The sequence below is a fragment of the Kogia breviceps genome, chromosome 5 (assembly GCF_026419965.1).
Source record: "Kogia breviceps isolate mKogBre1 chromosome 5, mKogBre1 haplotype 1, whole genome shotgun sequence".
Taxonomy (NCBI): Eukaryota; Metazoa; Chordata; class Mammalia; order Artiodactyla; family Physeteridae; genus Kogia; species Kogia breviceps.
Genome location: NC_081314.1, coordinates 148,018,292 through 148,030,646, shown reverse-complemented (window position 1 = coordinate 148,030,646; position 12,355 = coordinate 148,018,292). Strand labels below are relative to the sequence as shown.

The window sequence follows — 12,355 nt, the reverse complement described above, 5'->3', positions numbered from 1 at the left end:
ATCCTCCCCCACCCCCACCCACCTGTGTCCCATGTACTCTTCCCACGCCCTCCTGGCAGTGACAGAAGCCATCTGGGCTGCCCCGCCCACACCCTGCAGAGCACCAGCCCTGGCTGCCCCCTGAGGGCGCCGCGCGGGTCTCCCGTGGGCCGTGCGAGCCCCACCCACTCCGCCCTCGGTGCTGGGCAGGCGGGCTCCGCCCCAGGTTTCCGCCACCCTCCCACTCCCACCCCAGGCAGCCCCAGCCACCTCGGTCACCACAGTGGGCTCTGTCCACAGTAAGAGCCACGGAGTCATGGAAACCAACCTTTCCCACCTTCTGGCCCAAGCCCGTGAAGACGATGTCACCAAAGGCGTCTGTCGGCATCTCCTGGACGTGCTTTTTCGGGTCCCACTCCTCGCCCTGGAAGGCCTGGGGCCTGGTGGCCCCCTCCAAGTGCTGTTCACGCGTGTAGCCGCACTCACACACCACCTTCCTGCAAAGGCCACTCGGTCACCGGGGGTGACCAGCGCCTGCCCCCGTCCCACTGTGGGTGTCAGAGGAGGCCCAGAGGGGTCAGGCCTGGCGGCCCAGCAGGGCGAACGAGGCGCCCCAGCCGAGAGCCGGTGGAGACGCATAATCGTCCAACTTCTAAAAACTAAAGACAAAGACAAAAAGCTTGAAAGTCGGAAATGACACCTTACCTATTAGGGGAAAATAATTCCAACAACTGACTTTGAATCAGAGCCAGAAACAAGTGCCAGAAAGAAGTGACACGACATTTTTCAAAAGACAAAACTACCAACCCAGAATTCTACATCCAGCAAAAATATCCTTCACACGTCAAGACATTCTCAGATGCAAGAAAACTAGGGAATTTGTCACCAACAGAACTACCCCAGAAAGGTTGGCTAGAGAAGGGTCTCTAAACAGAAACAAAATGATAAAAGAAGGAATTTTGGAATATTAAAAAGGAAGAATGAACAATGGAAAGAGTAAAAGTATGGGTGAATATAGCACATTTTCCTCCTCTTGAATTTTCTGAAGTATGTGTGACGGTTGAAGAAAAACTGCACCGTGATCTAACATAATTCTCAGTGCATGTGGACGAAATTTTGTAAATAATTATATTAAAAACGGGGAAGGGCAAAGTGTTGTAAAAGGTGGGACTGTTTCTACACTTCATCCAACTTGGTAAATGTCAACACCAGGAGACTCTGATGAGTTTTGGATACGTCAGCAGGTAAGGAGATGTCAGTAACACGGGATGAGTTGTGGATATATAACGTAATACCTGGAACAACCGCTAAAAAAAAAAAAAAAGCTATGCAAAGAGATACGGTCAAAAACAGCATAGAAAAATCAAAAAGGAACTCTAAGAATTATTCAAGTCACCCACAGAAAGGCAGGAAAAGAAAAACAGAGAGAAATGTAAACAAGAAAATACAGTGGCAGACTTAAGTCCTAATATATCAACAGTCACGTTAAATGTAACGTTCTAAATACACTGATCAAAAAAAAGAGAGACGGGCGGAGTAGGTAAAAAAAGTAATAAGACCCAGTATTTGCCGTCCACAGAAACCTCACTACGAATATTGTGATGGCGGCCCCTTTGCTCCTTGGCAGCAAACAGGAGGCAACTGCCAACACACACGACTCGCACGGATGTCAAAGGCATTCCCCTGAGTGAGAAAAGCCCATCTCAACAGGTCACACTGTGTCTGGCTCCATTTATACGACGTTCTGGAAAGGAAGCAGTTACAGGGCTGAACAGCAGATGAGTGGTTGCTAGGGGTTACGGATGGTGGGGAAGAGGAGGTGACCGTGAAACCACTGGTGGGACCATGGGATCTACCTGCAGTATCTTTGCAATTTCCTGTAAATATATAGTTATTTCAAAGTAAAAAGGTTTAAAAAGCACACAGTGCAGGCTCCAAGCAGAAACTTCTGGACACAGGGCTAGCACGATACATGTGGTCCTCCAAAGAGAATGCCCTGCTACCTCTTTTCAACTGTCACCTCCTCTCTTGCCTTCTTTGTCTTCATGGGTTGAAATCGTTTTATTCCTTTACGGCTGTTCTTTGGGGTTGCAGGAGAGGGAGAAGACAGCAAGTGTGTTCTTTACAGCTTGTTTAACCGGAAATCTACACATGTTTTTAGAGTCCTGCTTTTGCCACTAACAAGTGACCTAGAAGACTAGATATAGATGAGACCAAACCAAAAAAGTCCAAAAGCAGGTGAGAGCTGAGCCGATGACATGTGGGAAACACAACTGGACTCAGAGAGAGCCAACAAGTTTCCCTGCTGCTTACGGAGTGTTTGTCCATAGGGGCTTCTGACTCGCAACTTCTCAATCGTTAAATGGGAAAAATAGTACATTGTCGGACCTCGAGCTTGCAAAACTTGTGAGGAAATAATTTATAAACTTCGTGGAGGTTAACTAACCATGCAGAGAACCAAGGACAGGTTAAGAGGGCCACGGCCCACCCTGTACCCCAGTCTCCTGGGTTCACTTGGGTGCCCTTTCTCCACCCACAAGGCGCGTCCCTGGCTACCCCTGGTCCCACCGTTCAGGCCGGGGCCCCCAGGGCTGGGAGCACAGTGCCGGCCATGAGGAGCTCCCAGCACCCCCCCCACCCCGTACACCTTCCTCTACGACCCCTAGGGACTCAAGTCACTGGCAGTCTCACAGGGTTCTCTCTGAGCACCTCGTGTAAAAGCCCCTCCACTTACGGAGGAGAGAGCTGGGTCCGAGGCGGGGACGAGGGTCCTCAGGACGAGGACCCCTCTTATGACGATCTGGAACCAGACGTGCACGGTCGCCGACGGCGATGCTGGTCCTGGGGCCCTGGGATGTGCCCCGGGTGTCATCGCCAAAAGTGCCCCGTTTGGGAGTTCACACTCCAGCTTGGCCCAAGGCTACCCAAAACCTTCTCAGAGGTTCTAACAGTTAGCCTAGAACAGACCCCTTCCCGCCTCTCTTTAAGCAGCCGCCCTGGTGGGATTAGATCTTAAGTCAACATGCCATTCCCCGACCGGACACAAAGCAGGAAACTGCACCGAGACCGCTGACCCAGAAACTGAATAATCAGAGACTTTCCTCCTGCGCTCATGGCCGACATGGGCAGAAGGGGGGCACCCCCGCCAGCCCCTCGGGACAAATGAGGAAGGAGCCACCACAGGGAGTTACACACACTCAGAGCAACGTCGGAGTGACGGGCCACTGCACCTGCCACCACCACAGCTGCTCCTTGCGTGGCTCCTGATACTGAGAAAGGTGCTTCTGGACGTTTCAGAGCCAAACCCACCATTTCTTCAAAGCGGGACAGAGACGCTGAATGAGGAGGGAGCCCCGTGTCCGTCTCAAACTGTACCCCAAGCCTCACTGACTTCTGTGGACGTTTCTCCACTGGCTCAGAATTCAGAGGAAACAAGGGGGCAGAGGCATGACGGATGGTGCCCCCGAACCCCTACCAACCTGACCCAGTTTCCGCAGTAACCGTCTTCAGAGCGCTTCGGCACCAGTGATTCCCGTCTGGAAAGCTTGGGTATAACGAGTCGCCTCTGAGGCTATTTTTATAAACCTATTTTTAAAAACTAAAACTGGAGGCCTCAGTGCAAAGCACTCTCTGCATATTGTCAGGATAATCGGTGTGAACTTGCACTCTGATTACCACCAAGTACCTGAGGGGTTGCCAGCCTTGAGGCCGTCACCTGGAGCACGGCGGCCACTTTCTCTGACGCGGGGGTCCGCCCCTACCACTACCCCGGGAGAAAGGAGGGCTCTCCTCTGAAAGGGAGCCAAGCTAGAGCGTGAACTCTCAAACGGGGCACCTTTCATGATGACACCCTGGGCACATCCCAGGGCCCCAGAACCAGCATCACCGTCGGCGACCGTGCACGTCCGGTTCCAGATCGTCATCCTCTTCTACCAGCCCCGCAGAGGACACCCGTCCTCCCTGAACTGCTCACAGTCTGAGCTCCATGCCGGCCATCTGTCCTGCAGGGAAGGAGTAAAGTAACCCAGACACCGTCAGGGCTCAGAGAGGACCGCAAAGCCACACGATTGCAGTGCCGTCGGCAACTGGCATGAAAGAGAAACACGGGGTGTAGTGGGAGAGAGAGGTTACTTCCCGGGGCGCGGTCAGGGAGGGCTCCGTGGCAGAGGCGGCATCACCAGGTGACAGAGGAGCGGGAGTAAGAAAGAGCGGGGCCCGTTTGTGGCACAGCGCAGACGAGGGTGTGTCCGGAGGAGAAATGCAAACACGAATCAACCCTGTTTGTGGGGTACGTGGAAACACTGTGAGCTTCCCAGGCCGGTACAGACACAGGGGCTGTCCCCCACTGAGGCGCCCCCGGTCGGCCCTGCTCGGATCAGCCATGCCACATAATGGAACAGGGAAGGGGCCTGTTCCATCACAAGAACAAGCCACTCACCCAGCATCGGACAGTCTGGAGCTTTCCACAAAGTACACGCATTCTTTCTTCTTGATGTTCTCAGGAATCCATGAACTAAGGTTTCCTTGCTGAGGGTAGAAAGGGCACTTTGAGATCCTGAGATAGTCAAATCAACACTCCTGCAAAGACCCCATCCCACGCCTCGCTCAGACCCGTCTGTGCGCCCTGGCACACTTCAGGGGTCTTTCTTCGGAGACGGGAACCCGAGCCCCCCCCAGCACCCGCTGGAGGCCCTCGGCGGCAGATCGAGGAGGGGAGAGCCAGCCCGAGGAATCGCTTCGTCCTGAACCCCAGGGAATGTCCACGGCCCTTTACAGTCTATAGGTCGACGTTGCCTATAAACCGGGAAGCACTGTGCTTGCAGGCGGGGTGCCCTTCCTCGGGAACAGCGCCACGTGGTGCAAAGGTGGCCACTGAGGGTCAGGATACCTGCCTATGTCCCGCGGGACTGCGGGCTGAGACGTGAGACACCCTCCTCCCACCCGACCAGGGGCTGTGACATTCACGTGTCTCCAGCACAGGCCTGCCGGGCCTTTCCGTGAAGCCAGCCCAGGACTTGGAGGGTGCCCGGGACCTTCCCCGTTGGGAGAGGACATGCAGTCGCTGCACAGTGATGCGGGTGGAGGGCTTTCTGTGAGGGCGGCCCGGGACCCTAGGGCCTACCCAGCGCTTTCCCGAGCAGACCAAGGACAGGAACAGTCCCCGGGCACAGACCCAGCCACCCAGCACTCTCTCCAAGTCCCCTCCGCTAAAGGGCCTTTCTGGGCTGGAGCCCCCAGCTCAGCCGGTCTCTGCCCTCCCCGGGTGTTCACTGTACCCCACCGGGGCCCTGGCAGACCCGGCGACCCCCGGACCTACCTTCTCACAGGTGCCGAAGGGGTACTGCGGCCTCCTGCTCCTGCAGAGGCTGCTGCTGCTTTGCCGGAGGTTGGGGACCGTGCCCAGGTCAGCCACCCTCCTGGGCTGCACCCCGAAGCCGTCCTCCTGCCTGGAGCCGGCCCCATCCCGACGCCTCAGCATGGCCAGCTCCATCCCGACGGCCCCACTTTGGCTCCGCAGGACGGGCTCTGTCCTGCCCCCTCAGGATGGGCTTTTCTCCAGCCTGCAAGGCTGAGGGGCCTGGAAGCGAGGTAAGAGGTAGATGGGACCCAGGCTGAGCAATTAGACATTTCAAGGAAAAGTTAACAGCAGGAGCAGAGGGGGGCTAAGGTCTGATGGAGTAAAAAGATAAGATGACCACGTTTTTCATTCTTGAGATCAAGGAGACCTCCCCAACTGCACGTGCACAGAAGAGTTCCTCGGGCGTCAGAAAGGGAGAGGGCATTAGCCCCTAATATGTCCTGTCAAGCTCCCAGAGACCCTCGCACGGGAAGCCATCTTGGCTAGAAGACGCCCACGCCCACAGGGAAGGGCCCTGAGTCAGACCAGATGTGGGAACAGGGCAAGGCGATTGGCCAGAGGGGAACAAAGACCTGGAAACCGGCCCCATAGAAGTGACCTAAGCCACCCCACCGCACGTGACTCCCTGAGCCCACCCATGTGTCGATCTGCAGGGATTCTGTTCCTAATAAACTCTATACTTGCCTCACCACTTCCTGTCTCTTTGCTGCTTTCTTTCTTCAGAGCAGACAGGAACCAGGGTTCTGACCCTATAGCCACTAGTCCCTGGAGGTCTGGCAGTTAGGGCTCGACACACTCACCACCCTGGCCCAGGTTCAATCCCCAGTCAAGGAACTGAGATCCCACTTCAAGCTGCCACACCCCACGGCCACCCGAGGTCAGAAGCAGGCCACGGGGGCTGCTGCGGTGGATCGGGGGGAACGAGTCAGATGTGTCCTCGTGCAGGGCCTCATCTGCTCGCCGGTCTGTACGCCTTCCCGGCTGCCCAAGCTCTAGCCCCACCGGGCCCTGGGCGGTCTGGAGGCGCACTCGCTTCCCCGGGGTCCAGCCGCCCACTCATAACCTCAGGTCACTGGGAAGGGCCAGAGAAAGAGCGCCATCCCCCCGCCACCACCCTCTGTGTGCCTGGGGGTGCCCAGGAGCCCCCAGAGCAGGGGGAGAAATCACCCAGTCATCACACGTGGTGCTCACGCGGGGCTCCCATCCTCCTGTTTCCAGACATGGTTCACTTTTTTTTTTTTTTTGGTTGTTCAAGGTCTTAGCTGTGGCTCGCCGGCTCGTTAGTTGCAGGACGCATGTGGGATCTAGTCCCCTGACCAGGGATCGAACCCGGGAGCCCTGCACTGGGAGCGCGGAGCCTTAACCGCTGCGCCACCAGGGAAGTCCCACGGTCCACTTCTTTTGTTTTCCAGAAAGGAAAAAGGCCCCCACTGCCCACAGAGCAGGTTCCAGGAAGTGGCACAGCTCTGCGCTCCATCACACAGGTCCTCCAAATAGAACAGATCTCCTTCCCTCAAATCCTTTGCTCCAGCTCTGACCTCGTCTCCATCACTGAGACCTCGGTAAGCGGCCCGATCATCTCCCTCAGTTTACAAACAGGAAAAACAAACGTGTGTGACCCCCACAGGGCTTCCCTGGAGGATGATGTCCCATGATGTCACCCCATGTCACCCCAGGGGGTCATCCAGGGAGGCACCCCCCCAACCCAGCTGCTCCGAGGGTATGAAGGGGGGCCATCTGGGGCAGAGGGCAGGTCACAAGGTCTCCCTCTGTCTCCTGCCCTGAAGCCCTTTCTGGCCACGTCACCTTCCCGCACACATCACGGTCACTGATGGACAGGCCTTTCTCTGCCCGTCGTCGGGGCCCAGTGTAGGTGGCCCCAAAATACGCCTCAAAGGCATATTGATTATTTTGAATTAAGAGTTCCGTAAGAAACGACCAATGCAAGAGGTACACTCTGACGCTCCTTTCTGCCTCCCTGAGAGCAGGACATGAGTCTCCCGTGTGAAAGGTGCACCCCTGCACCTGGAGGTCGAAGGGCACCCCTCTCATCAAAGATGGGGAACTCGGGGCCGAGAAGCCTGGCTAAACCAACCTCATGACTCCTCTCATTGACTGACGCTCAAACTCTGCTTACATCCTTCACTCGCTGGGCACCCAAAACCTGAGTTTCTTTGTCCTGTCAATTCCTTACAAACTTATACTGAAAAGTATAAAAGCTGCCTGCTTTGGCCACTTCTCAGGTGCCATTTCTATGAATTCAAATTAGTTTCTTTCTCTCCTGCTAATCTGTCTTGTGTCCATTTTACAAGAACCGTAGAGGGGCAGCCGAGGGAGTTCACCCTCCCTAACACCCTTCGTCCAGCGCCAACATGCGGTCCCCGTGCTCCAGGGAGGGGCGGGGATTTGTCAGGGAGTGAGGCACCCATCCAGCCCTCATCTGGCCCACCTGGCCCTCCTGGTCCACCCCACCCTCTTCGGGGCCGCTCAGCTCAACACTGGGCACTTGGGGTTCAGCCACCCAGTCGCCGGCGTGCGGGGCTCGGGCCACCCTCACCTCTGCGTTCTCATTCCCTCCTCCGGGCAGCTCCCGTCCCCCTTGCTCCTGGGCCAGGGTCACTCCCAGAGGCGCCCACACCTGCTCAAAGAAGGAACCCAACCTCCCTCCCGTGAAAAAAGCACCGGGATAACACAGAACATGGGTCCCGGGAGGAGGGGCTGCTGGTACAAACACCTGCAAATGGAAAAGCAGCTCTGGAACCGAGCAATGTGCAGAATGGAAGAGTCCAGAGGGGCGCTCGAAAAAGCCTCCTCCATCGCTGCGGACAGACAGAGCATGTTTGGTGAGGGGAGCTCAGAGGAGAGGAGAGCTGGAGAAAGGGCCTCAGCCTCCTTAGAGAAGCCTGAGTGGTCACGAGCAGGTGTTGGTAGAAACGTGGATGGCACAGGCCATTCCGACGAGGTCTCAGACGGAAACGAGGACCATGTTATTGGAAACCGCAGGGAAGGGGATGGTGTTATAAAGAGGCAAAGAGCTTGGCTGAACTGCTCCTCTCCTGGTGTTTTGTGGAAGACAGAACTTGTAAGTGATGAAACTGGAAAGTTGGCTGAGGAAGCGTCGAGGCAAAGTGTTGAAAGTGCAGCTAAGGCTTCTCTTGGATATGCTGTATTATAGCAAAGTGCGAGGAGAGGGAAATGACCAAAGATGGACTTCTGATCAAAAAGGATTCAGAGTTTAGAGAGTTGGGAGAGTCTCAGCCTAGGGACAAGGAAAGGAATGAGAAAGCTTGTTCAGGGCAGAAGATGGAGGGTGTGGCCAGGTTGGCTGAGGACGTAGGTGGGCTCTTTGTCTTCCTCCAGCCGGGGAGGCCGGTCAGCCATGTCAACAGAAGCCGGGACCCACGTCCACGACAATGGAAGATTGACCCCTAGGCGTTCAGGAGCTCACGGGCTGCCCTCCCAGCCCAGGCCCAGAGTGGGAGGGCATATGAGGGCCAGAGTGATTTCAAAGGGGGGCCCAGCTGCCCTGCCCCCCTCCCACGCTGGGCTCCTCAGCAGGAGCGTGGCCCCAGCCAGCCCGGTGTGGCAGCGCCTGCAATATGCTGTCTCTGCCGATGGGAAGCGTGCACAGCCCCGGAGGGCCGGGGTTGGCGTGGCTACCTGCCCCCGGATTTGAAGGATGGAGGCGCCCAGAGCCCAGGGCACGCGCCCCGGCAGAGGGCTGCCTCGAGGGCAGCGTGGGGTGCAGGGTGGAGCCCCTGGCCTGTGATTCCGGGCCAGGAGCGTGCACAGCGGACGGTGCCCAGCAAAGCAGAGGGGCAGGACACCCCCCAGTGGGCCTCAAGGCCTGAGACCTGCTCAGGACCTGTCACCTTCCTTTTTATTCCAACCTCTCTCTTTCGGAACGGGAATGTCCTCCTTACGCCGGTCCGTCCACTGTGTCGTTGTACGCACGCAGGACCCTATGGCGCCTTCCGGGGACAGGCCCTTTCCCCACATCCTCTGCTGTACATTTCCTGCATGGTTTCACATCTGTGAAACCACCCGGCCCCCGCCCCCACCACACGGAAGATGGTAACTACTTGATGACTGTGGGCGCGTAGCCCCCAGACCTAGCGGAGCCTGAGCAGTGACCGCGTGAGCCCCTGCGAGCCCGCCCCTTCCCTCATCGTCAGCCAATCAGAGAACCGTGCGCGAGCTGATCACAGACCCTGTGACTCCCCCCGCCGCCTGGCCTTTAACAATGCTTTGCTGAAGGCCGTTGGCGAGTTTGGGGTTTGGGGAGGCACAAGCCACCCATCTCCTTGCTCAGCCCTGCAAAAAACCTTTCTCTGCTCCAGACTCCGACGTTTCGGTTGGTTTCGGCCTCGCTGTGCGTCCGTCGGGCACACGAACTTGCACTGGGTAACATTGTCTGCTTTCCCAGGTTCACAGCCGGAGAGGACTCTGCCTCGGGGTGAATCTACCTCGAGTCCCCCCACACCTGACTTAGGTAGTATTTAGAGGAGACTTGGGACCCAGACTTTGGAGGGGACGCCGGAATGAGTTAAGATTTGGGGGCTGTTGGGATACGCAGTGAGTGTGTTTTGCATCTGGGAAGGACATGAATTTGGGGGGCCAGAATGCTATGGTCTGTGTTCCCCTAAAATTCCTACGTTGAAACCGCCCCCCGAAATGCGATGGTATTTGGAGATGGGGCATTTGAGTGGTGGTTAGGTCAGGAGGGTCAGGAGGGTGGAGCCCCCGTGAATGGGATCAGGGTACTTATAAAAGAGACCCCCGAGAGCTCCCTGCCACACAAAGGGGGCCCTCACCAACCCCGCGGGCACCTTGATCTTGGACTTCCAGCCTCCAGAACAGTGAGGAATAAACGCCTGCTGTTTATAAACCACCGAACGTGGAATTTTGTTATAGTGGCCTGGATGGACGGAGACACGGCAGTGAGCAGTGCTGTCTCTGCAGCCCCTCCAGGGCTTCCTGGCACAGCACTCATGGCGGAGGGGGTCTTATACCTGTGTGGCCCTTACAGGGCCATCTGCAGTCCTATATAGCAGCTCACCTGGCCTCACGACCAGCTTCTCAGGGAAGGAGATGAGCAGGAAATGTTCCAGGTGAGCAAAGAGGAAAATGAGGCTCTGAAAAGCGCACAGCCGGGCAGCTGGTCTGTGAGGGGACCTGGACTAGAGGCGGCTCCCGCCCCCTCTCCAAGGCTCGGTCCTGTACAGGCCAAAGAGCAAAAGGATGGGCAATAAGGGGCTTGGTCTGAAGAAGCTCAAGTGCGTTTGCTCGGATTCACATCTTTCAGCCAGTTGCCCATCTCAGCACAGCCGCAAGGCTTGTGCGGATTTTCTCAAATCCCAGCTGCCGACAGGTCCCCGGGAAACGTGTCAAACACCACTCCTGCCACCCAGCACCCCATCAGACTTCACGGGACAGAGCCAGCCATGTGTAACCATTCCCACGCCCAGCTGCAGGGGGGACGCTGGCCTGATCCTGCCCTCCCTCCTCCCCCTGTTCCTCCCCCCAACCCAGCCCCGCCATGCCCAGCTCCCTGTCCACCAGCCTAGGCCCTGGGAGAGTCCGGAAACCCAGGGCTGACAATGACCTTACAAAGCCCCCCATCCGACCTTCTCTGGGGTTCTTCTCCCCAAAATCATATCATCAGTTGCTTTCTTCACATATCACCTAAAAGCAAATTTGGCCACCCTGTTTTATAGCTAAAATTCTTCGTAAGCAATTAGCACAGGTGTGTTGAGAAAACTCTAAAAGTAAATGACTTCCAAGAAGAGAGAGACAGAGTATCTGACTGCATAGGCCTGGATATACGGCCACACAACACGCACCCCCGCAAACGTCACCTAGCACAGGACACGGACAAGAATGTGAAGCTGTTGCCATGGAGGGGAGTGAGGGGGGGGTGAATGTCCCACTCAAGACCACGGGTCAGGACCACGGGGACTCACCGAGACAGGGCTCCTCCTGGTACTCCACCCTCCCCAGCCCAGAAGACTCACCAGGAAATAGAACCGCAAGCGGGCCTGGGCACACTGGCTGCGGCCCTACGTGCACCCCCCTCTCCACTTCTCTAAACCCTGCAGCTGCTCCCAGCGGCTCCCGCTCCAGCATCCTTTGAAATCCTGGCTGTGAAAGCACTTTCCAGACTATAAATAGCCACACGCGGGGTGAGGGGCAAAGGAAGTACCAGCCACAGAAGTGGGCCGGGAGGTCTTGGGCGGGGGCGGGGGGGGCTGTCGGAGCAAGAGCCTGCGATGGCCAAGTCCCTGATCTCCCCAAGCTGGGACACGGCGCCCCCGGACAGACCGCGCCCAGCCCTGTCGCAGCGCCTGCGTCCCGCGCCGCAGCCCAGCGGACGCCCGCACCCGCGCTGCCTGGGTGCCTGCCCCCGTCCCCGCACGCCCGCCGCAGCCCCCTCAGACCCCAGAGCCTGCAGTCGCCCCGAAGCCCAGCCTGTGCTCCGCCTGGGCCGCCCGACCGGCGCCGCGGGACCCCTGCGCGTCCTCCCCGCGAGCCGCGCCTTCGCCGCACCCCGGCGTCCTCCACCCCGGCCGGCGCGCCTACCTGCTCGGGAGGCCCGCGCCCCCGCGTCTCTCGCGCCGCTGCGCAGGACTGCAGCCCCGGCCCCGCGGGGCCGCCCGCACCTCGGGCCCCGCAGCGCGCTCTGCGTCACGGCTCCGCAGAGCGCAGCCCGCCCCGTCCCGCGCCCGAGGCCGGAGCCAAAGAGGAGGGAGAAGAGCCGCAGGAGCGGCGTCTCCCAGACGCCCGAGCTGGGAGCTCAGCCTCCCCAGACCCCCTCCCGAGGGGCTGCGGCACGTGTCAAGCCAGAGGCAGCGATTCTGTGTCAAGCCGGAGGCAGAGCCCTGGGAGGGGGTGGGCAGGGCTGGGTGGGGAGTGTGTCGGCGGGAACTGGACACCCACGGGGCTCGGGACTGGGCGAACCACTTCTCCTACCGGCCTAGCCCCGCCGTCGCCTGTCTAACTGGGGGCCCCAAAGCCAGG

At 58.0% G+C, this 12,355-nt stretch overlaps 1 protein-coding gene across 4 annotated transcripts in view; it reads right to left on the bottom strand.

Annotated features, from left to right (window-relative positions):
• Window positions 1–12,045, bottom strand: part of TRPM2 (transient receptor potential cation channel subfamily M member 2) — a 50,190-nt gene extending 38,145 nt beyond the window's left edge. Inside the window, exons 1-5 of one of the 4 annotated variants that reach the window (XM_067035227.1) lie at window positions 11,918–12,018; window positions 10,398–10,555; window positions 5,297–5,557; window positions 4,418–4,506; window positions 308–476 (exon numbers count right to left, since the gene is read on the bottom strand). In XM_067035227.1, coding sequence (XP_066891328.1) covers window positions 308–476; window positions 4,418–4,506; window positions 5,297–5,470 — 432 coding nt within the window. In that variant the 5' untranslated portion in view covers window positions 5,471–5,557; window positions 10,398–10,555; window positions 11,918–12,018. Of the gene's footprint in view, window positions 1–307; window positions 477–4,417; window positions 4,507–5,296; window positions 5,558–10,397; window positions 10,556–11,917 lie in introns of all 4 variants that reach the window. The other 3 variants (XM_067035229.1, XM_059064828.2, XM_067035228.1) reach the window with 3 other exon arrangements.
• Window positions 12,046–12,355: the final 310 nt, after the last annotated feature.